Source organism: Kockiozyma suomiensis (genome assembly GCF_038497685.1).
Source record: "Kockiozyma suomiensis strain NRRL Y-17356 unplaced genomic scaffold V2V93scaffold_5, whole genome shotgun sequence".
Lineage (NCBI taxonomy): Eukaryota > Fungi > Ascomycota > Lipomycetes > Lipomycetales > Lipomycetaceae > Kockiozyma > Kockiozyma suomiensis.
Window position 1 is genome coordinate 420,391 of NW_027117668.1, and position 22,165 is coordinate 442,555.

The 22,165-nt window shown below is 43.3% G+C and overlaps 11 protein-coding genes across 11 annotated transcripts; 5 read left to right on the top strand and 6 right to left on the bottom strand.

Annotated features, from left to right (window-relative positions):
* The first annotated feature begins 45 nt into the window (after nt 1-45).
* Nucleotides 46-1,372, top strand: V2V93DRAFT_367605 (P-loop containing nucleoside triphosphate hydrolase protein). The gene has a single exon (XM_066909616.1). It carries the CDS (start codon nt 191-193, stop codon nt 1,211-1,213), a length of 1,023 nt encoding a protein of 340 aa, XP_066766536.1. The 5' UTR covers nt 46-190; the 3' UTR covers nt 1,214-1,372.
* Nucleotides 1,373-1,400: 28 nt separating this feature from the next.
* On the bottom strand, nt 1,401-4,230 carry V2V93DRAFT_194629 (uncharacterized protein). The gene is made up of 3 exons (XM_066906979.1): nt 4,170-4,230; nt 1,581-4,086; nt 1,401-1,520 (listed from the first exon to the last, which is right to left on the bottom strand). The coding sequence occupies exons 2-3, from the start codon at nt 3,872-3,874 to the stop codon at nt 1,511-1,513; spliced, it is 2,304 nt and encodes a 767-aa protein (XP_066766537.1). The 5' UTR covers nt 3,875-4,086; nt 4,170-4,230; the 3' UTR covers nt 1,401-1,510.
* Nucleotides 4,231-4,796: 566 nt separating this feature from the next.
* On the top strand, nt 4,797-5,237 carry V2V93DRAFT_367612 (uncharacterized protein). The gene has a single exon (XM_066909617.1). The coding sequence runs from the start codon at nt 4,801-4,803 to the stop codon at nt 5,017-5,019; it is 219 nt and encodes a 72-aa protein (XP_066766538.1). The 5' UTR covers nt 4,797-4,800; the 3' UTR covers nt 5,020-5,237.
* A 212-nt stretch (nt 5,238-5,449) lies between these two features.
* On the top strand, nt 5,450-6,525 carry V2V93DRAFT_367613 (NADH-ubiquinone oxidoreductase B18 subunit-domain-containing protein). Its single transcript, XM_066909618.1, has 3 exons — nt 5,450-5,620; nt 5,748-5,869; nt 5,928-6,525. Exons 1-3 carry the CDS (start codon nt 5,578-5,580, stop codon nt 6,057-6,059), a joined length of 297 nt encoding a protein of 98 aa, XP_066766539.1. The 5' UTR covers nt 5,450-5,577; the 3' UTR covers nt 6,060-6,525.
* On the bottom strand, nt 6,373-9,231 carry V2V93DRAFT_367615 (glutamate-cysteine ligase-domain-containing protein). Its single transcript, XM_066909619.1, has 5 exons — nt 9,003-9,231; nt 8,808-8,880; nt 8,682-8,747; nt 8,479-8,612; nt 6,373-8,419 (listed from the first exon to the last, which is right to left on the bottom strand). The coding sequence occupies exons 1-5, from the start codon at nt 9,011-9,013 to the stop codon at nt 6,634-6,636; spliced, it is 2,070 nt and encodes a 689-aa protein (XP_066766540.1). The 5' UTR covers nt 9,014-9,231; the 3' UTR covers nt 6,373-6,633.
* Nucleotides 9,232-9,953: 722 nt separating this feature from the next.
* On the bottom strand, nt 9,954-11,521 carry V2V93DRAFT_390780 (PCI domain-containing protein; the record flags this gene model as incomplete). Its single annotated transcript, XM_066912413.1, has 3 exons — nt 9,954-10,730; nt 10,788-11,399; nt 11,480-11,521. The coding sequence occupies 3 exons, from the start codon at nt 11,519-11,521 to the stop codon at nt 9,954-9,956; spliced, it is 1,431 nt and encodes a 476-aa protein (XP_066766541.1).
* Nucleotides 11,522-11,771: 250 nt separating this feature from the next.
* On the top strand, nt 11,772-12,840 carry V2V93DRAFT_367620 (uncharacterized protein). The gene has a single exon (XM_066909620.1). It carries the CDS (start codon nt 11,847-11,849, stop codon nt 12,720-12,722), a length of 876 nt encoding a protein of 291 aa, XP_066766542.1. The 5' UTR covers nt 11,772-11,846; the 3' UTR covers nt 12,723-12,840.
* On the bottom strand, nt 12,686-14,978 carry V2V93DRAFT_367623 (uncharacterized protein). The gene is made up of 7 exons (XM_066909621.1): nt 14,582-14,978; nt 14,264-14,521; nt 13,932-14,198; nt 13,814-13,877; nt 13,350-13,763; nt 13,090-13,286; nt 12,686-13,033 (listed from the first exon to the last, which is right to left on the bottom strand). Exons 1-7 carry the CDS (start codon nt 14,843-14,845, stop codon nt 12,857-12,859), a joined length of 1,641 nt encoding a protein of 546 aa, XP_066766543.1. The 5' UTR covers nt 14,846-14,978; the 3' UTR covers nt 12,686-12,856.
* Nucleotides 14,979-16,021: 1,043 nt separating this feature from the next.
* Nucleotides 16,022-17,121, bottom strand: V2V93DRAFT_367627 (uncharacterized protein; the record flags this gene model as incomplete). The annotated part of the gene is made up of 1 exon (XM_066909622.1): nt 16,022-17,121. Exon 1 carries the CDS (start codon nt 17,084-17,086, stop codon nt 16,025-16,027), a length of 1,062 nt encoding a protein of 353 aa, XP_066766544.1. The 5' UTR covers nt 17,087-17,121.
* A 532-nt stretch (nt 17,122-17,653) lies between these two features.
* Nucleotides 17,654-19,399, bottom strand: V2V93DRAFT_367629 (uncharacterized protein). Its single transcript, XM_066909623.1, has 2 exons — nt 18,397-19,399; nt 17,654-18,337 (listed from the first exon to the last, which is right to left on the bottom strand). The coding sequence occupies exons 1-2, from the start codon at nt 19,014-19,016 to the stop codon at nt 17,773-17,775; spliced, it is 1,185 nt and encodes a 394-aa protein (XP_066766545.1). The 5' UTR covers nt 19,017-19,399; the 3' UTR covers nt 17,654-17,772.
* Nucleotides 19,400-19,507: 108 nt separating this feature from the next.
* V2V93DRAFT_323249 (P-loop containing nucleoside triphosphate hydrolase protein) lies at nt 19,508-21,611 on the top strand (the record flags this gene model as incomplete). Its single annotated transcript, XM_066907433.1, has 3 exons — nt 19,508-19,603; nt 19,672-21,488; nt 21,563-21,611. The coding sequence occupies 3 exons, from the start codon at nt 19,508-19,510 to the stop codon at nt 21,609-21,611; spliced, it is 1,962 nt and encodes a 653-aa protein (XP_066766546.1).
* Between the last annotated feature and the right edge of the window lie 554 nt (nt 21,612-22,165).

The following is a 22,165-nucleotide window of genomic DNA, read 5'->3' on the forward strand; positions in this document are numbered from 1 at the left end:
TGTAAGCAGTAGATTATTATTTGGTATTGAGCATTTGTAATTTATTTCTTGCCCGCCCCTTTTTCTCTATAGTCGTGCTTGCAATATCACTGTTTATTGTATATATAACTTTTTCTCATCGCTCGTTCTCATTTTGCAAAGAAGTTTAGCTACACTAAGCGTCTAGAGTAGCATATATTCGTTTGCCACAATGGCAACAGCAACCACTACAGTTTCTTCTCAAGAAAGATACAGCACCGGATCAATCAGTACGCTCGCAGCTCCCGAGCCTGAGCACTGCCCTGGCACTGAATCTGAGCTAGCCGGAAAAGCTGATGCCTGTGAAGGATGTCCAAATCAGCAGATATGTGCTTCAGCGCCAAAAGGACCTGATCCGGACCTACCTGCCATTTACAAGCGAATGGAAGGCGTAAAGCACAAGGTGCTAGTTCTTTCAGGTAAAGGTGGCGTCGGAAAGTCGACCTTTACATCGATGCTTGGTTGGGCTTTTGCTATGGATCCCGATCGTGAGGTTGGAGTTATGGACCTTGATATTTGCGGTCCTTCGATGCCGCGAATAATGGGCGCACAGGGCGAGCAGATTCACATGTCGAATTCTGGTTGGAGTCCAGTTTATGTGGCTGATAATCTGGGTATGATGAGTATAGGATTCATGCTCCCCAACGAGGACGATGCCATTATTTGGCGCGGTGCGAAGAAGTCCGGTTTAATAAAGCAGTTTCTCAAAGACGTCGACTGGGGCAACCTTGATTTTCTCGTTGTCGATACGCCACCTGGAACAAGCGACGAACATCTTAGTGTAAATCAGTATCTGAAGGACACCGGTGTTGATGGAGCTGTTATTGTCACGACTCCTCAAGAAGTTGCTTTGCTAGATGTTCGAAAGGAGATTGATTTTTGCAAAAAGGCCGGCATTAACGTTCTTGGTATTGTGGAAAATATGTCTGGATTTGTCTGCCCAAACTGCAAAGGAGAATCGTTCATTTTTGCTCCTACTACTGGCGGGGGTAAAGCTCTTGCCAAGGAAATGGGTATCCCATTTTTAGGCTCCGTTCCGTTAGATCCTAGAATTGGACAAGCCTGTGACTACGGCGTTAGCTTCTTAGAAGAGTACTCTGACTCGCCTACATCCAAAGCTATATTGGATATTATCAGCCAAGTCAGAGAAATGATTGGTGAACCGCTTGACGAGGACGAGGTAGCTGATTATTGACCTTGATTGATTGTTAAACCTGGTGCATTTCGGCCGGTTTTTGTGTTATTGTATTTTTGTACTCCTTTTTTGGCGCATTGGCTGGTAGAATTTTATATTAAGTAGTTTTAGCAAGTTGGGAGATCATTCTTGTAGCAGAATAAAAGCATATTACTCAAATTCTTTTTGACTTTACTTCGACTTTCCTATTGATTATCGAATTACTATTGATATAACTCGGGATTCAATATTATTCCGCCTAAATCATACAGCGCCTAGAACCTTTTCACAATGTATGTATCAAAAACTATGGAAACACTAAACAAAACTTAAAAAATAAAAAAAAGAATATGTACACCTCATTGTTTTCAAATCACGGCAAACTTACTCGCCAAGTGCCTGTGCAATCCCATCTAGCAAATCATCAATCTCCTCAACTTTAACTCCGCAGGACATAGAAATAAGTCGTCGATAGTCATTCATTTTCTCACCGACGCCAGCCGCCGCCCATAGCTCAACGATTTCACTGACCATCTTTCTCCGCTCGACTTGTAACATATATAACTCCTTTGCGAGGTCTTGACTTAGTTTTTGCTCGTCGGCCCCAATATGATTGAATTTGTTGCTAAAAACTTCACGTTCTTCTTCCTTGACTAGTAAGAGTAAGTCACGCTTCTGAGTCCGTTCGACTAGTTGCTGCAATTCGAGTGCACGCGCAGCCACTCGCTCCTCTGCTCTTATTGCCATATCCTTCTTCCCTCCATCGCCATTAGTCGTTGGTCCAATCTCACTCTTTTCGTCTGCGACATATTCAGCCGTGTATTCAGTCGTCAATTCTTTGACACTCACTTCACAGGCCCGAATATCTCTCTGCATATTCTCAAGTAACTGCGTGGCCTGCGCCAGATCAGCTTCCTTATCATAAAGTTCAGCGTCATAAGCCGTTGCCAAAGCTTCGAGGTGTTCAGCCATCGCGGGGACAGCCTTCTGGGTAGCCTCGATCGCGGCTTCAGACACATGTGGTCGCGGGGCAATCTGGCTTATCCCGGTCACTATATGCGTTGAGCCTGGGGTAATTAGAGCCGGAAGAAGTTGCGGTTGACCGGCGAGCGGAGGAAGGGGGGTGCCATTAATTGCGACGCGGCGTGGCGCACTTGAAGGTGTCGTCATTGACCCTACGCTACCGTAGCTAGATGCGCGTGCATGCACCCCATTTCCATTAGGTAATTGATGTATGCCGCTATTTTTCATATGGTTTGTGTGAAGATGACTTGGTTTGCGTTCTATCGGCTGGTATGGCGATGAAGATGATTTCTGACCTGGTGTATGCCCATTCTGATTACTTCCAAACAGCATACTCTGCGCCGTCTGGCCTTGCTTATTCGGGATCTGGGGATTCGCAGAATAGCTAAAAAAAACTTTGATGCATTTCCGCGACCCATTTCTCGCCGCAATATGCAGCGCGGTATCGCCGTTACTGTCTTGTTGATTCACAAAATGTTGCAGCGTCTCTTGACTTTGCGTCTCAGTGACTTTGCCCAAGACTGTTTCCATGTAATATCGCGCAGCTGACTGCTTTGTCTTTGAGGTCGTGATGGCCGAAATATGGTGCAGCACAGTCTGTCCGAACCTATCCATATGGAAAATCGTGCTTTGCAGCAAATCGACGATCCTTGAAAATGTACGCCTTTCATAGTTATTTGTAAACATGATTGCGCGAATCAGAGCAGTCTGTCCAAGATTGTTGACAATAGTAATGTTTGCTCCTGCTCGTAGCAGCACGTCAATCATAGGAAAATGACCGATTGCGCATGCCCAATGAAACGCAGTATGTCCTTCGTCATCAATAGCGGCATTGACATCAAAATCAGCTGGTGAGTGCACGAGAAAATCAGGAACGTTATCGTTATCCGGTGACATGAAATAATCCAGTAATCGATTTGAATACTCAATTTGAGCTTCGCCGATGCGCGCATGCGAATGTGCAACACCAAGAGCCTCTTCGAGTTTGCGCTTCCGATGGCCGTGACCGTCGCCGCTGCTAATAACATCGGATTCTTCAGAACCACTGTCGCTGCCGCTTGAAGAATGAGTGGACAAAGATGCGGAGTCCGGCGTCATATCTTCCTCGTCTGTGAGTACCTGTTGGTGCTGCTGCTGCTGCTGCTGCTGCTGCTGCTGCTGCTGCTGTGAGTAGTGGCGCCGCACTGAGCTATCGACAACGTCAACCATTTCCTCATCAGCTTCATCGTCTTCGTCTTCGTCTTCATCAGCCACATCTTCTTCGCCATCTTCCTCTTCATCTTCATCGTCGTCACCGTCGTCCTCGTCGTCTTCGCCTAAATCGCGATGGACTCGGCCATACCCTCCACGACCTCTACCTCTACCTCGTCCACGCCCACCAAAAGCTGCGGCACGTCCTGCTGCGACAGCGGCTGCACGCTTAGTTGCACCCATTGATGAGACAACAGATCGTGGAAGACCACCACGTGAGATGCGACCTCTAATTGAAGATGCAGTAATGTGTTTCGGGGCCGGCGGTGGACTTGTGGAGGTAGGCCGGAACTCAAATACTGGCCGCAGTACGTCTTCAACGTGGTATTGAGCTGCAATATCACGGCCACGGTCCAATGGAACCCAAGTACCTAGATGGATGTTATTATGTCTGAAGTAGATAGACATAGATATAGAGAACAGAACGTCACACCTTGATATTTTCCATAGCCACCCTGAATTTTTTCATGTATCCCTTTTTGTACTTCGCGCTCGAGAATGCGTGTTCTCTGAGGCTTGTCAAAGTTTGCAACTTTGAGGATCTGAGTAGCGTTCATCCAAGCATCCGACCTTCTGCGCATGACTGCGACATTTCGGCATATAAATTCATAAACAGGCACCTGAGAAAGACAGATTTTATGATTAGCTTCTGTTACTAATACGTCCAACTTTCAAATTGTGGACAATATGGGATGTGACTTACACCAGAGTAGGTGGCCTTGTAAATTGTGTCTCTTCGTTTATCGGCCATTTTAACCATATCCGATTAATATAGTCTGAGGATTGATAATAAGCTCCTCTATGAATATAAAATGCTGCTAGCTTGGCGGGCTGAATTAAAGCAGACGGAATTTTGTAGTGTATGCCACGGTCTTCTGTATTTCTCGCTGAGGCACACCTGCACTAATATAACTTTGCTGTACACTGACAAAGACTCTAGTTAGCCACTATTCGTCCAGATTTACAAGAAAGCATTCGGCGATTGGAACAGAAAAAACAAAGCGAAACTAAAAAACAGATCGGGCGTGGGAGAGGGGCATGGTGCGGAGGCATAACGCGCGTCATTTGCAGAGGAAGTGCCGGTGCGCGTGTTTTCCCCCCCTCCAGCGACACGCACACACGCCGAAGGAGACAAGAGGACAAACATACCTTGACACAGAAGGGGTTCAGCAAGAGTCCTCTGCTGATATGAAGGAGATGGCCGGCTTGAGAAAAAGAGAAGGAGAGCAGAGACAAGGTGAGCGCAGGACGAGCGACCGGAGGAGGCGCGCGTTAACCGAATCCGATGCAACCAACCCGCTTCACGCGTCGAGCTACTCGCGGTTGCCGCACTTATGCACTTTTTTTTGTCTGGACTCTTGCTGCTTGTTTTTTCTAGTCATTATTTAGGGGATTATAATATATCATTGTTATTCCTTTATCTGTTTGGTCGATTAAGGGTTTTGATCTGGAACAAAGCCGGTGAAGAGGGCAGCGAAGCGATTTCATACGGTAGACATCCAGCCGGGCTTATCAGTCTGCCCGGACATTTACAGACACCTTTACCAGTCTAATAGACCGGTGCTTAGCATAGCAGACATACCGACAACTACAAATAGAGTACTAATTGAAGCAATATATACTGCTTAATCGACTCGTCTGGTTTATATTAATTACCCGGAGGGACGATATCAGATGAATGCGACGCGGTTATTCCAATAATTTGTTGACTGATTGCCAGATAATACCTGATTGCGTTTAGGCGGTATCCCAATAGGACCAACTAGTAGGCATCAAGCAGGTAATGAACAACATTAATCAATGATGCTCTTTGTATTTCAATAGACGCGTCTTTAAAAATACATATTCGCTCAAATATATTACATTTGTGCCATAAAGCTCCTTGGCACTTAGAGCATATATGTAAAGAAGCTGGTACAAGAAAACTCTCCGCTTAAGAAACTCAAGTAAACGGCCAATCACGGGCTCTTCAATAGCTTTCAACATTTGAGAGCCATCGACTCCACACACTGTCTAACGACCTCGGGCTTCGACACACCTGCCGCGTTCTTTGACCGTGTAGCGTTCAATTGAATTTACTATATTATTTTGTATTCCAGCAGACTCTTGCAATGAGCCACGAAACACCCGAGACCTACGCTTGGCCGGCTGCGGGTATGTTCGTTTTGTCTATTATATCGCGTGGGAATTATTTCGGCTCTTTAGCGCATAGGTTTTGTGCGCTATGGCTTATTTATTCTCGAATTTTTTTCAATATCTGTTGACTGTGGATATTGTATAGCTACTCACGAGGAGATGAAGGCCGCGATGCTCCCGCTCGCCTACAGAGATCGATGCGCCGGATTACTGATCCCGCTCAACAAGTGCCGTAAAGAATCGCTGTATCTCCCATGGAAGTGCAATGTATGCCAATATCTCCAGTTAAGATCTATTTGTTTGTTCTGCTAAGCAGTTATTACAGGATGAGCGTCATGCTTACGAGAAGTGCGAGTACATGGAATTCCAATCGCGAGTTAACGCCCTTCAGAGACAGAGAGCTGAAGCTGCTTCGGCTGCTGCTGCGACTGACGCTGCGGTTATTGCCTCGGATTAAAGACCTTACAGTGGGATTAATTTGTATACGGATTAGCAAAGCGAGAGGATGCCTTTGACAAGGTTTATAGATATCATTCAAAGCCTTAGCTCGCAACGTATTCCGACAGAGTCTTTATAAATCATTCTGAGGGTTGAGTTAGATTTTTTTTTTTGTTTTATGCATGTGAGTTTCTGGATTTTTTTGTTGTCTAATTAAGATTTTTGTTTTCTTTTTACTTTTATTATTTATCCCAGGGATAGGTATGGTGCTCACAGGGAAGGCCTATCTGTCTGTCACTAGATTGTTATTTGTACATATACAGCCAGCATCGTTGAGAATAACAAAAAAACAATTTAAATATTCATGTATTCTAGACTTCTACAGTATTATGTACTTAATTTTATCTGCTTACATCGACTCCGAGTATAGTACAACACCAGCAAAAGGCTCTAACTATGCACAATTCATTCAGTTGTAAACAATCCACTCGTGCCATTAGGAAAGGAAAAAAACAGGCATATTTAACAAATGCAAACATACAATCAGGAAGATAAGAAAAGAAACAATGCAGAAAACATAACCTGATTTGACTCTATCGAGTTGCGGATAAGCCTCCTAACATTGATGCACCAGCTCCATCCCACTCTTCGCCCTTTGTTAATTTCTCGATAGTTCTTACGAGATCATAGTTAACCTCTGAGCTAACCACCGAGTCAAATTCGTAGTCCTTGTGTCCGCGGATAAATTTTCTGATCCAACTAGCGGCAGTGTCAAGCTCCCCGCTAGCGCGCTTACTGATCAAATCCGTATAGGCGTTCAGTCTACAGCGGGTGTCGACGTCAATCGACATACTATCAAGATAGCTCTGCACAAGCGGAACTAAGCCTGGGAATGAGAAATCATCGCAACCAACATCTTCGCCGCCGGGAGACTCTAATTTTTTGCCGTTAATTATTTCGTCCATAGTCATGAGATCATATTCCTCTTCAACAGGCGGACGCACAGCTGGACCGCTGAATGAGCGCGTGCTAGAGTTCTCGTCAGAAGACGAATCCTCAGAGTCTGGGGTTGCGTCTTCGCTCGCAGTCTCAGATCCAGTCACATTTTCAGGTGAGTTTCTCTTATGCGCAAACACGTCCTTTCGAAAATAGAATTTCTCATTCAAAACGGCGTCTCGGTGGTGGGCAACCTTCATATTCTCATCAACCTTGGATATTGGCAGATAAAAGTTTAATCCAAATGAGAGAATAACTCTAGTAAGAAGCACAATGAAGATCGCAAACGCAGCGTTTTCAAAATCAGTGATTTGAATCTCCATACTGCGGAACTCAACTCGCCATCCGATACCAGATCCAGGTGGAGGTGGCTTGAAACGCATAGTCTGCCAGTTTGTCGATTGGATGTTCTCAAAATGGTCGGATGAGTTGGCATCATCTTGATCGACCAACTCGGAAAAGACAACGATAGGATCACGGATAAAAAGATGGGCATAGTGATCTGCAAGAGCTTCGTCGACACCAGCATCTGTAAGCATAGTTTTGATCTCCTCGTTCTTGACGAGTTCTATATCATTATACTCATCGCGGAACTCAGGTCGTCGAGAAATATAGCAATCTATAGAATCATAGCGAGACTTTGGAATCACGTAACGATTATGTTCTAATGGCTTCAGACCTCGCTCTTCTTCAGTACGGTCATCCACGCTTCCTGCAATTACATTCCATCGGCAGTCTTGATCACTCAAATAACCTCTCCAAGCAGGACTAGCAGCAGTCAAAGCCAAAAAGATGGGGCTCAGTGGTGCCAGCTGGTCATACAATTGACGTGCCTCATCAATGTCAGTTGCTTGAAACGTAATTTGTAAACAGCAGCAGCCCATTCCAAAACCCATACTGTCCATATAAATGTGATCCGGCAAGGCGGCTCCATTTTTTGCGTTTGCATCCTCAGAAAAAATATCTCGATCATAAGGAATGGTCGGATCTATAAAAGGGCTCGGAGTATTCTTGTCTTTGAAAATTGGTACATTAATCGCAACCTTCGACCCTCTTCGTTCGCGGATATTGGCGGTTAAAGTTGGGAATCGAACGTGTGGATTGATTAGTTCGTCGGGGAGGAAGAATGATCGACTAGCCGGTCCAGTGGCAGGATAGTACGGGTCTGTGAATTGACCAGGTGCGCCTAGTCGTGGGTACGATGCCAGAGTTACAGGAAATTCATTGGGAAGTAGATGAGCAATCGCAATTTCCCGCCTTCTTTCCATGTTTTTCTCGACATTGAGTAGGTCATCGAACGAAGCGGTATAAGGATATCCAGGCGTCGCTTCAAGCATGTACCTGCCATATTCAGGATGGAAAGTTGGAATTCTTTGGTTTAGACTGTTGGGATGTTAAAAATTGTCTTCGTTCTTCGCTCTAAAAACTATCAGTATACTCACGCCAGATTAGCATCGTCTTCAATTTTGCGCTGCTTCATCTCGTCTTTCTCTAGAGCCGCCAGTATCTGCGCTTGTCGCAGCGACAGGAAAGCACTTTTCTTTTCATCGTCATATGATACAACCATATACTCAACCTAAAGCACGTTGTTAGTAAATTTATATACCGTCGACGACAATTGGTATATCAAATAGAGAAACCGTACCTCATCACCCCATAATAGGACATTGTCTTTTTTATCTTTGTTATTATTCCAAATATGCAGAAATTGCTGAGAATAACGAGTTAATTCTTGCACTGGTGCATGGAAAATCAATCAATAGCTTCATACAGTAATACCATGCTCCCGTACGTGGTTCGCGTACTTTTCTACTTCCTTCCATGGCAGCGGTGTTCCTAGAGAGCTAAAATCGAGAAAATTGTTAGCCCAGGGATTGTAAGGCAAGGCAAGCTAATTGAGCTATAGAAGAGCAATTCCTCTCATTCAACACTTGCCGTACTGGCTATCAGAAAGGCAGTCACTTACAGCAAACCCATATTATGCAATTCCGGTAGAAGCTCTCGGAGGACTTAATCGCCAACTTCTTATAGCCGAACAATAGATAATCAACCGAGCCCTGCCGCTCCAGGTTTTCAAGTCGCTCAACTGCAAACAGTCAGACCAGAGCAACTAGAGTTCTCGGAAGCAATTTAAGGCTTAGCAGCAGTGAGAATAAAAGTGAGGGGCTACTGTTGTATTAATCAGTTTTCTGATGAGTGAGATGAAAAATGCGCTAGGGCGTGCGCATTAGAGTTTTGGTTAGAGTTTTTATCGTTTCCGCTTGGAAGATATCCTGAGCAGCCGGGTGTTTCAATAGAAGAATTGAAGAAGATATTATTAGAGATGTATATTATTGGATGGTTTCATTATGTTTGCCCCTAATTGTGGAAACCCAGAGAGCATTGAAAGTATCGCCAAACAGCGGCCGAAGAAGTGTGTCAACTTTGTTTGTAAGCTGTCTGCTCACTTAGCGGAGTATTGCGACCTGCTCCCACTCTGAGTCGCCCGTCCGTCTTACTAAACAAACCCCCCATGATAATAGCGTCTGCGATTACTCAGCCATAAATACCTGGTGTTCTATCAGCGCTCTTGTCAGTTGCTCTAAATTGTCTGATGTAAAGTGTGTTTATGCCGATATGTTTGGGGATACTATCCAATTTTATGATAAAGGATTTTGCACGATGATCGTTATGGAGTTGGTATTGGCAATCGTGCCCAATCTCTGCTGGAGGCCTGACTGGTTCTAGTCACCATTCTTGTCCTAACAGGCACCTTCTGGTAAGAGATTGTGCATACGTTTCCGAAATGCCACAACTGCCTGATCCTGATCAGATTACTTAAGCTACAAAAAAAAAACCGTAAGCTTCTCTGTGATTTCGTGAAACTATGCAAATATTATCCCCAATGCCAATCCCTCATCCACTATTAGCAATTTCCTTAAGACAATCTCATAGTAGATGTAAACGCAGTGCGCGCCAATTTCCCTACTCCACTACCCCATGCCTCCAGAGCCTTAAACCGAGTATCATGCTCTGCAGCCGCCCGGGCAGCTTGCTCCTTTTCTCTCTTCTCAGTCCCGGCAACAGCCTCCTCTGCGCCAATATCAGCCGCTACTTCAATCTCTAAACGACCGGTAACTTCGTCAATCTTGCCCTTGATTTGACCATCCAGAATAAGCATAACAATCAGATCCTCCATTTCTTCAGTAGTAATATTTAACGTCCGTGCCAGATAATCGACCTCAATTCGAGAATAAGGGGCAATCATATTCACAACAAACTTTGACCGAATGCGACGAAGAACGTCATCTAAATAGAAGTGAATGAATGGATCACTCATTATCCCTCCCGGACCGCCATTTTGTCGTAATACACTTTGAAAATCATGAATATCAGAACGCTGGTACGCATCGACCAAGCTGTTCATAGCAGCTATTTGAGGATTAGACTTGTAAGGTTTTGTTTCTTGTGATTCAAACGGATTTATGTCATCGGCATTGGACAACATCACTGCCAACACCAGATATTTCAGTACTTGTATCCGTTGTAGTGATCCAGCTTCGTCATAATTTCGGAAAGATTCAAAGAAATCCTCTCGAGCTTTCTCCCATTGCTTCTCTGACATGTGCATCTTACCTCCACATTCACGAATCACACCCATGATACGCGGATGAGGGATAGCGGAGTTGATCTGCAGTGTACGATTGTACAGCTCCTAGCAGCAAATATTAGCATTCAACATTATACCAAGTAACTTCAGTCTGATACTCACCTTTAATTTCTTGTTGTTTTTGGTCTCTGTGTACATCTGAATTTCTAATGCATATACTTCCAGCAAATAAGTTCCCTTTGACTGGTCATCCCCACCATCATCCATCTGACACGCCTGATGAAGAACTTTTAAGATTCGACTCAATCTTCCATATTCACCTCTGTCAAGCCATAATTTTGCAAGCTTAAGATTAGTTTTCAGCCACAGTCTCTCATTTTTGGCATCCTCTAGAGCAGTAAGAGTAGTCGAGTAAAAGTTCTCCATAAAAGTCATATCAGTCGTTCCAGCAGAGACATAATCTAGAATATTGTTCAAACTTTTCTCTGAATAGTTTCGCGTGACGGCCGACTTTGTGTATGTGAGTAGCTCTGTGTAGTACTTCAACGTTCCTTCGTGCTCGCCGCGGTGGAAGAGTAACTTGACTACTTGCTTGAGAGCCTTAAATCCCCATTCTCCTTTCTCAGGTTCGCTCTCTACCACACCCAAAAATTCGGTAATGGCGGGCTCAATGTCGTCTTCTTCTTTTAAGGCCTTGGCGTTGTAGTACTTGTTCTCGATATCGACATTCGACGAGTTTGACGCCATGTCATCATCTTCGTACTCAAAATCGTACTATTCGGTTCAGATCATGTTAATCAGATATAACTTTCGAAGTGAGATATAATCAAATCGGCGAAATTCTGCGCACTTACGTTCTCCTCATCTGACTCCATCATAAAATCATCGTCCGACATATTGGGTAAATATTCAACGTCTGTCGTGACAATGCAAAGCTATGAGTAATTAATTGCTAGTCACAATCCGCACTAGACTTGATTCAAAACTTATAAGTCTAGACAGAAGCGTTGATCTGATTACCTGAGGCTTTGATTCGAGGAAGTAATTCGCGGAGGAGCAGGGTACACGTCTACCGCGTTTCCTTCTCCACAATAAGATACTAACAACTCACAGATGAGTCCCAGGCACTTGTTCCACTAGGCGTCTGAATTGCAATATCTGCAAATTGAAAGAACTTGAACTTCAATAACGGTAAAAGGTAGACCGTTTTCTGTTAACGGAATGCGGGGAACATCTTTATCTGATCTTTTCGAAATTCTCTATCTATTTTTAAATGTCATATCTGGAATCTCTCAGACAGTTACTGGTCCTGCGATAGTGGGTAATCCGATATTTGTGAGCACGATTCCATGCATTAGCGTTCTTCAACCACAGCGCTCTCACAAAGACGATTTTCCAAAAAGAAATTTACTTAAGATGCTTCACATTTCTTTAAAAAAGGCTGATCAAGTACTTTCCTACGAGCACGATGATACCTACACATATACGATCGCTGATTCACTAGTTTGGCTCTCGGCTGATTCAAGTTCTAGTATTGTTCTTCCTTCAATCACTTACTTTTCACGAATTGACTTGGCATCACCCGAAGAATTTAATGATAAGCATCTCGTTGGGTTCCAGCAATTCGGTGGGTTGATGATTCCTGATTGTCCAACTACTTTTACATTCAGAAACTGCTCTATTGATATCAGCAATACCCCTAATCTCGCGATTCAAACTAATCTCACTTCATCCGTTCGTATACAGTCTTTGTCTGATATAGAGCTGTCGGAAATATTTAACCGTATCAGTGATGCTCTGTCTTTGATATCTCCTCAGAAATACCGCTGTCATTTACTAAAGCTAGATACTCTGACAAAATGGCAAATGCTGGCAATAAAAACTGCAATGCGATCATCAGAGAAGAAAAATCTTGAGAAAAATCTTCTAAAAGTCGGTCAGATTTTGAAATTGATTGATGTAAACGACAGTTCAGACCAGTTGACACATTTACTTACGCTTTCGCGCAGCAATGTAAAATTATTACTAGATGATGCACATTTGAATCTCAGTAGTGCTGTATCTGATGCTGAAATCATAAGGGGCAAGTGCATATGATAGGCAGTACCGCAAAGTAAGACCAGCTATATTGGTCTCTAATTTCTTCATAAACAAATTATATACAAATTGCAAGCTCTATTTACATATTTCTCCAAATTCATACTCTCAAGCAGCTAATCATATTCTTTCTTTCAAACCTCACTTGCGCCATAATGCTGCATAATGAAATCTTTCATACTCATCGTAAAAGCCTCACACTCAGCAGCAGTTCCCTCAGGATATTCAAGCTGCCATTCAATTATCTTTTGAACAGTGTCTTTCATCCATTGACCTCCACGTAATCCCATAATCTTCATAATTTGATTTCCCTATAATTATTTTTTATTAATATCGATGACGCACTAGTAAATATAATAACACTCACGTTAAGAATAGGAGCCAGATTCCAAGCATCTTCAAGACTATTACTTTCAATATAGGAAACAAGTCTCTGGTACTGCTTAATCAGTGCCTCGCTTGACTGTTCGATAGTAGAAGAGTTTTGAAGCTTCACAATTTGCTGACACAAGGAACAGAAAAAGAACACCGTCCACTGAGATCCACACGAGCGAACAAGAAGTCCTAAATATCGTCAGTAAAAAAATGAATATTGCCTTTATAAATTAAATAAAGATCAGAACCTACCAACTTCCTTTCTCTCATAATTGGTTTTTGCAGCCACTTGATAAATGCTTTCCGCCTGGCAGGCAATATCGCGTACGACGACAGCAGTAGCAACAGGCAATTTCAATGAATCACGAATAATTAAAAAGATGACTGACCCAACCTTCTTTCTGTCGTGTCCCATATAGGTCCCCCATTGCAGCAATGCAGCATATAGATAAATAAATTTCATAGCAGACGGGTTCTGGAAATCGTTCTTCGACAAGATTGGTACAGGACGGCGACTTAACAGATTTTTGATTATTGGAACCGTGGACTGAATTAAGGATTTAGGGGATTTGTGGTCATCATCAAGAACACCTGGAAGAGGGAAGAATACAACATCAGAGAGAGTCAATGATTCTATCAAGAGCAGACTTCGCCTTGGATCAGGGCCTAACGGAAACGTTAACAAATTCTAAAGCTACTGCATTAGCAATACCCACCTGTCAGCATCTTTTCCAGCTCAACTCCTATGCGCTCCCTACTGATCTTCTCGCCTAAAGCGCGCTAGAAATATGTCAGATATACTCAAACTAAAGTAATGATAGGAAACGAAATTACCTTAACGTCATCTGAGCTCATGACTTGTTGAGTCTGCTCGTCAATCCTAAACCCGAGCCTACTAGCAAATCTCAGTAGTCTCAAAACTCTAAGGGGATCATCTGTAAAAGTCTTGAAAGGCTCTAAAGGAGTTCTGATCATCCGATGACGTAGATCATCTAATCCTTTGCCAGTAAGATCCTCAATTTGCTGGGTTTGTAGATTGTAGAACAAAGAATTTATAGTTGCATCTCTACGAAACGCATCTTCTTCAGCCGTGCCAAATCTCTATTCAGCCACAATTAAGTTAAAAATGATCAAATAAACAAGACTAAAGACGATTGTTTAATTACCATAGTCGGGATTCGGCTAGTTTCAGTATATTCTTCGCTTCGCAAATTGACCAGATCCACATCAAGATTGTATAACTTTGTCGTTGTGGTTTCTAAATGCTTTGACTTTTCGGGGTTCACGTCAATTTTAAAGAATCCCTTCATTGCATTCGCAAATTGCTGATCTGATTCTATAAAATCTTTCATTTTCAAAGCAAATTCGTATCCCGTCATTCGGTTAATAGCAACATCAAGATCATTGCTAGGAATCCCAAGTAACTATTACAGATAAAAAAGAGAGTCAGCACAGGCAGTACAGCAAAACCAAAGGTCGCATACCTTGTCTCTCACCCACCCTCCTGTAAACCTCAAGACTAAATCTTCCTTCCGATTAGGATCTGCATTATCAATTGCCGTACTTGCAGACACTAACAGATCTCTGATTTGTCTTTCAGTTTGATTAAGCTCTATCTGCACCGGATCGACGAGCGACATCTTCTTTGGAAACCTGAACTGTTTGCGCTTCGCAATACCTGACTTATTTGGAAATGCAGTTTTGGTAGAGAGACCACGACAAAAGTACTTGTACTCTCGTAAAATCATAAATACCAATTCCTTGGTAAGATGTCTGTTAAACTCGTTCGATATAGCTGATACCTATACCGGACTGTGTTCTGTGCATCAAGAATCGCAAACTCAAGAAAGTTTGCGTGTACGCGAACTAATTAAATCAAATCACGTGACCTGAGGATAAGCTTAAAGAGTGCAGGTTCGAGTCGATGATTCGGCGTCAGCGACGTTTAGATTTAAAATCACGGTTATCTGTACACAGCATACTCTAGATATTAGAATATTGAATATGGAAAGTGTCAATACATTCAATTTGCAGTCAAGGGGCCTGCTGTTGTAAGTGCCGCGTGGCTGTGCACGAACGTTGCGATGGAATACAACCTGATCCACACTCCCGGATAAATAGACACTATATAAGTTCTGCTTGCTGATCGTCAACGTCCAATAGAAAAAAGAAAATTTAGGCTAACTAGGTACTGATAGACAGAGGCGTACATGTTTTACATGGGTGGCAGCAAGTCAGGTACAAAGATGATTCACGAAAAAGGAGAGACAGAATTATCTAGTGGCATGATAGGTAATTCTGATAGCTCGAGAGTACCTCAGAGATATATATTTGCTAGTATAAAATTCTGTGTTTATTACATTTTGTTGAGTGCGGCAATGTCTAAAATTTTTGAAAAAAAATACAATGAGGCACAGCTCTCAAATTTGAACACAGTTCTGTATTGTTGATACTGTTTTTTTTTTCGGATTCAACGTCTGTCAACACTTCAAAGTTTATTCACTCGTGATTATATTAAAAGGAAGAGCATAGCTCTAAATTTCAAGACCATAAAAAGGCTGAGGAACGGAACAGTCTAGAACTTTGCTTAATTTGCGGCATGTGGACTGACTACTCTTTGTCGGGAACATCATCATAACACCATACCATACCATTTGATTAGATTATTTTACCCTCAACTCACCAGCGCCAAAATATCACAAAAAACCGAAAAAAAAAATAAAAAATAAAAAATAAAATATGTATACAAGTTCCGATATATAACAGGGAAGAATCACAAAACAATAAATGTCAAAAAAATATTGGAGATAAAAAAATTTGATGAAAATAAAATATCATTTTCTAAAGTCTCGAGCTGAATCTGTGTCAAAAAGACTAGATAAGACAGATTATTTAATTGGAGTTTTATATGGAGTAGGTATCAAGATTCATGTAAATTTAGACGATCGCGAAGATATCTGTCGTGGCTTCGCTACCGGAGTCTTCTGCGGCCGAGCGCCAGCTGTGCTTTTGTGTAGCTTTTGATTGACAGGAGGAAGGACCACCGTAATACATTCGTTCAAGAGCCCTTCTTCGGAAGCATCGTCATCTTTCTCATCTTCTTCGATGTCACTGCTAGTATAATTTTTACCACTTCGAATATGAGTTCGAATATGCTGCGCCAAATTGTCCGAGCGAGAAAAACTCTTTGAGCACTCATCGCATTGGAATGGCTTCTCACGAGTATGAAGACTACGAAAATGCCGCTTCAGATGCTCATGGCGTCGGAACCGACGATTGCAATGCGCACACAGAAAAGCTTTGGTTGGGTCCTCCACTAAACTGGGTTTTCGGCCTCGACGTTGTACATAGGTAGGAACCCGCGGTAAATGCTTTGATGGAGATGGAATCGCTAGACTGTTATTTTTATCCGAGCTCTGAATAGTTGGTGGCGCCGAGGTGGATGCAAACATCGAGGAAGAGCACAGACCAGACGATAAATCAGGAGACGAGCAAGTGGAGCCTAAACAATCATATGACGTGCTGTACGGGAAGGTGCTCATAGACCCATCAGAAGAAAGTGACGAAGACATGATTAGCGAAGTAGCTGAATTCTCGCAGTCGAGTGCAGATGTAGTGGTCGAAGTCGGCGACTGGGCCATGCCGCTTTCCAGGAAGTCGTCTTCCGAGTCAAGCACATCTCTAGAGGTAGAAGAGGAGAACGATGAGCGAGGAATGGCCAAAGGATTTCTTGAGATATCGAACGGGTTGACTATATCTTGATTGAAGTAGACTTCCTCATTGTCTAGCGATGAAGAGACAGAGTCGGGGAGGAAGACGGGGGGTAAGAGAGCGAGTGGGTAGCGCGGTATCTCGACAGACTTGGGGTCGCAGAAAGCTAGCTGTCGTGGAGACTGAATGCCCGAGTTCGTGTAGAGACCGTCATATGAGGTTCTGTAGGGTTCGTCGTATTGCGAGGATGGAGTAGCTATGAAGTCTAGATATTGCATGTGTCAGATCTCAGTGAGATCACGAAATAAAAGAGGTTTTGAATAACAAACCTGGGCTTCCGTAGTCGTCTGAGGGCGTGGTCGGCATAGACTCGCAGTAGCTCATAGGTGAGATAGTGTGCAGAGACGAGGCAGGCGTCAGCACCAGTCGGTGGTGCGAGTAGGAGTTGTGCATCATTCTAGTATACAGGCGCTAGTTAGGAGAGCGAATTGCAGTCTCTTGCGACGAAGGGAGAGCTCACGATGAATAAGGAGAGGTTTTAAAATCCATGGTAGAAAGCAAAAGGAGTGTAGTATATCAGGAATCAATGTCGATGAGCGGCACGAGCTGAGCTGGAGCTGGAGAGACGGAGGAGAGGCGATGGGAGGTCAATTATATCTGACGCCGAGTCGCGTGTCGCGCGTCGAGCTTGTCGCGCATCCGGGGTACGTCGCATGTCCCTGGCGGTACCTCGCCCGTGCCGCCACGTGCGTCCGCCGCACAGTCTCGGAAAGCTCGGCTAATGAGCTAACTGTTACCCAGCTCTCCTCACGTCTAGCTCTGGCTGCCGTTACTTACGCTATCGCTTCTTGCATGTTTTTTATTCATGGTGCTATTTTACATATGTAGAGGGCTCAATCTTTTGCTAATATCCATCCAGCTTCCGTCCCTTTCTCTCTTTCTCTTTTTCTCTTCCCTACAGGCTCTACTTCCCCGACCACGCTCGCGACCCGGCGTATGATCGCACCGTAAGAGTGTCGGAAACCATTAGAATGGCTCCGGTTTCCACGTTTGGAATGATAGTCATCGATCGATCGAAGCTGCGCTTTAGTAGAGGCGAACCCTGACCCGGTCCGCGCGGAGGCTGCGTAGGCACTTCTTCAAATTCTCCGTGCACGATAATTAAGATCCCCGAATCCTCCGGAGTCCGTAGCCCATGCAAAGTCCACGAATCTATTGAAAACTTGTCCGGAGAAGACAAGTCATGTCTTGTTGGCGGTAGGTTCTTGAGCAATCCCATAATTTGCTCCTGGCCGATTGCCAAGCGCGCCTGTCGCTGCTGGCTGATATGGATTCGGGCCAGGTTGCGCGATAAGGGGATATAAGAGCTCCAGTTTTGGCTTGAGCCTTGGAATGTGTTGTGATGAGGGTTTTTTCCTGCGACTCCCAGTTCGCGGGGAACGCCAGTGTTAAGAGACATGGAGAATAACGACATACTGTCATATAAAGGCATTAGTTGCGATCGATCATTATCATAAACCTGGAAAAAGCTTCAAGTAGAAGATTAGCTTTGATTTATAATAAAGATTGACCAAAGAGGAGTTCATACTTTCCCAAGAATGTCATGACAATATTTTGAATCTGCTCTGTCTCAAAGAACCCTGCTTGCGCTCTGATGGGTAATTTTGAGACATTTGCTTGAAACGGATTCGGATTCTGCGTACGGCCCCTTGTAACATCCGGCAAATTCATCGATCCAACAGGCTCCCCATCCAAAATTTTCAACGAAGGAAATCTTCGCACGACTTCGGCGCGGTAATTCGGTAGGGAAGTGATTGGATTCCCAGTTAAAACCAGCTCATTCAACTCTCTAAATTTTTGACGCCAAATATCTAAATGTCGCCATTGATCAATTGCATTTTCTGCCAGTGATAAATTGCGAAGATGCGGGTATGTCTGTGCAAGTGTAGTGACTGCGGTAAGCTCACGAATATTGTTCCTTGACAGATCAACACTATCCACTGTCTTAATATTTATACTGGCAATCTTCATTAAAGCAGGAAACATTTTCGATCGTGTACTATCAGTAGCCAAGAGTCCATTTTGAGCAAGAAATGGATCAGAGTACATGCCGCTCAAGCTCAGTAAACTGTGCTGTTGATCATACCGGCCAGTCAAAAACGTTTGTAAAATCGAGATTGTATTTTGAGTACCATTATTTTGCTGCATTGCGATAATAAAAGAATGAGTTTAAAATATAGCTAAACACCAAACTTATTCTGTATTGTTTTGATGTTCTGCTGATTGACCAATTCGGATTATTTCCGTATGCCCAAACTTCTGATTTCTCAACCTAGATTTGATCCTTTTTTTTTCTAGACCGGATCCTTTCAGATCACTAAGATCACCAAACGAGAAACCTGAATAGCTGGATTTATTAGATCAAATCAGTTATATTAATTATCGACGTAATGAATCCTCTCACAGGGTGCTCCCTAGTTGCATGTATTATATGTGCGATGGCTAGTAGTAGAAACCTCCTCTTCGTGGGAAAAGGCTGTTAAAACTACTCGAGAAGTAAATTCTGCTAGTCACATGATTTACATATTTCATAACTTTCCAAACTTCTCGATTAACAGATTCTTCTGTGACAGAATATCAAAAACAAATTCATTCATCACCTGAAAATATAAGGATTTGATTATTTTTATATCAGAGTAATGTCTTCGAAAATAGGAGCAGCAGATCGACGAGCTCCTCTCTCGCTTGCCGAGATCGCAAAGGAGAAACAACAAGAACAAGCACAATTAGCAAAAGTACTCTCTACTCTTCATTGTAGCTCCTTTTCATAACCGTATTAACTTGTTGTTTTTCTATTTTTTAGCCTCGTTTTTTATCCAAAAAGGAACGCGAACGCCTAGCGAAAGAGAAGATGGAGAAAGAGCAAGCTGGTAGAAATACTAGCTCACGCTTGAATGGAAACGCCAAGTCTAGCACTACATCTCGACTGAATAATTCAAATTCAAAAAGCAATAACGTTACCACAATAGCAACTGATGCGAGAAATAATAAGCGCAAAGACGCTCCAGCAGCCGAGCCGACGGTTGATTTAGAGACAAAACTTTTGCGCGAGCGATATATGGGTATCCAAGACTCGGCGCCACGACGGCCAAAGAAGAGAGCGACTACTACGGATCGCAGATTTACGTTTGATTGGAGTGCAGCAGATGATACTTCTGCGAATTTAGCCCCGATTTATGCCGCTGGAAATGGAGGATCTTCTCAGACTAATGGCAATTCGAGCGAGACATCAAGACGAGCGCAAGAGCTACGAGAGCTATCTCGAAAGAGTAAAGATTCAGATTACGATAGTATGCACTGGTCAGAGAAGCCGCTTGGTAAGATGAAGGAGCGTGACTGGCGTATCTTCAAAGAGGACTTCAATATTTCGACTAAAGGCGGCTCACTACCAAATCCGATGAGATCATGGGCAGAATCTGGTCTTCCTCAACCACTGCTACGGACTATCGAACAAGTGGGTTACGATGAACCATCTGCCATTCAACGGGCGGCTATTCCGATTGCATTGTCGTGCCGTGACGTTATCGGTGTCGCTGAAACCGGTAGCGGTAAGACCGCAAGTTTTGTTCTTCCATTGTTATCATACATCATCGAATTGCCGTCATTAAACGAGATGACAAAGGCTGACGGGCCGTATGCCATAGTTCTTGCACCTACACGTGAACTTGCACAGCAAATCGAGCGCGAGACTCGTAAATTTTGCGAACCGCTGGGATTCAAATGCGTATCTATTGTCGGAGGACACACTCATGCCGAGCAATCTCTAAATATGCAAGATGGCGCTGAGATTGTGATTGCCACGCCCGGAAGATTGGTTGATTGTCTTGAAAGACGAGTGCTTGTGCTTAGTCAATGCTGTTATGTGATTATGGATGAAGCTGATCGGATGGTTGATTTGGGATTCGAAGATCAAGTTAACAAGATCCTCGAGTCACTTCCGGTTACGAATATCAAACCCGACACCGACGATGCCGAAAATACACAAAAGATGTCGAAATTCCTTGGTGGTAAAGACAGATACCGACAGACAATGATGTACACAGCTACGATGCCGCCGGCAATTGAACGAATTGCTCGACAGTATCTTCGTCGGCCTGCTACAGTAATTATTGGAAATGCGGGACAAGCCGTGGCGACAGTTGAGCAGCGGGTTGAATTTGTCAGTTCTGAAGAACGACGAAAGCGGCGTATGAATGAAATTCTAGAATCTGGCGAATTCACAGCGCCTATAATTGTTTTTGTTAACTTGAAGCGCGATTGTGATGCCGTAGCCAAATATCTTAATGGGATAGGCTGGCGAGCAGTGACATTGCACGGAAGCAAATCACAAGATCAGCGTGAGGCGGCGCTACAGGCATTACGTGAGGGTCAGGCTGATGCACTCGTTGCTACCGATGTCGCGGGACGAGGTATTGACGTCGCAGATGTTAGTCTTGTACTGAATTTCAATATGGCGAAGAATATCGAGGCTTACACGCATCGTATTGGACGAACTGGACGAGCAGGAAAGTCTGGTGTGGCTATAACATTTCTTTCGAATGACGATCAAGAAACCTTTTATGATTTGAAGCAGATGATAAGTAAGAGTACACTCAGTAAAGTACCAGAAGAACTTCGAAGGTAAGATTTTTACTTATTTCATTTTCAAATCGGATTATTAGTGAATATAAGAGCTAACTATTGATGATTTACAGACATGAAGCAGCTCAAATGAAGGTCGGCACTCGCAAAAACATTCAGTGATATACCCTTCAGTAGATTATTTATAATTTGTTACAATTCGGAAGTTTAAGATAATATACTATATTTTCTGGGAAATAGACTTTTTTGGTCTATCGATCTGCATTATTTAAATGAGCAGACTACTCGCTGGAATGCTTGATTATTTTTTAAAAATATACATTTGCGGGTTACGCTTTGATACTGCAGGATATTTGATGTGCGCGTCTTCATACCTCTAGACGTTGTGCCAATTCGCTCTGCTAAAGTGACATCTATTCCCGTATTTTAAGATCTAGTTGCTACTAGTCATACAGCAAGGGTATATACGGACGTGGATATGAGAGGACGCTCTGGTCTGTTTGAGGCTATGAGTTACAGAAAGAGTCTCATGAAACTTCGATAGAGCCTCTTTTCGAATCCTCAGACACTGTAAAAGCGTAGAAAGTACATTCACGAGATACTTTTAAGAATGAGAAGATGAGGCTAAGTCGAACGTAGGATCCAGAGGTGGGTATGGTGAGAAAGAAGGGTACAGGACAAATCGATTTTTATGGTAGGTAATTGGCTTTGTCATC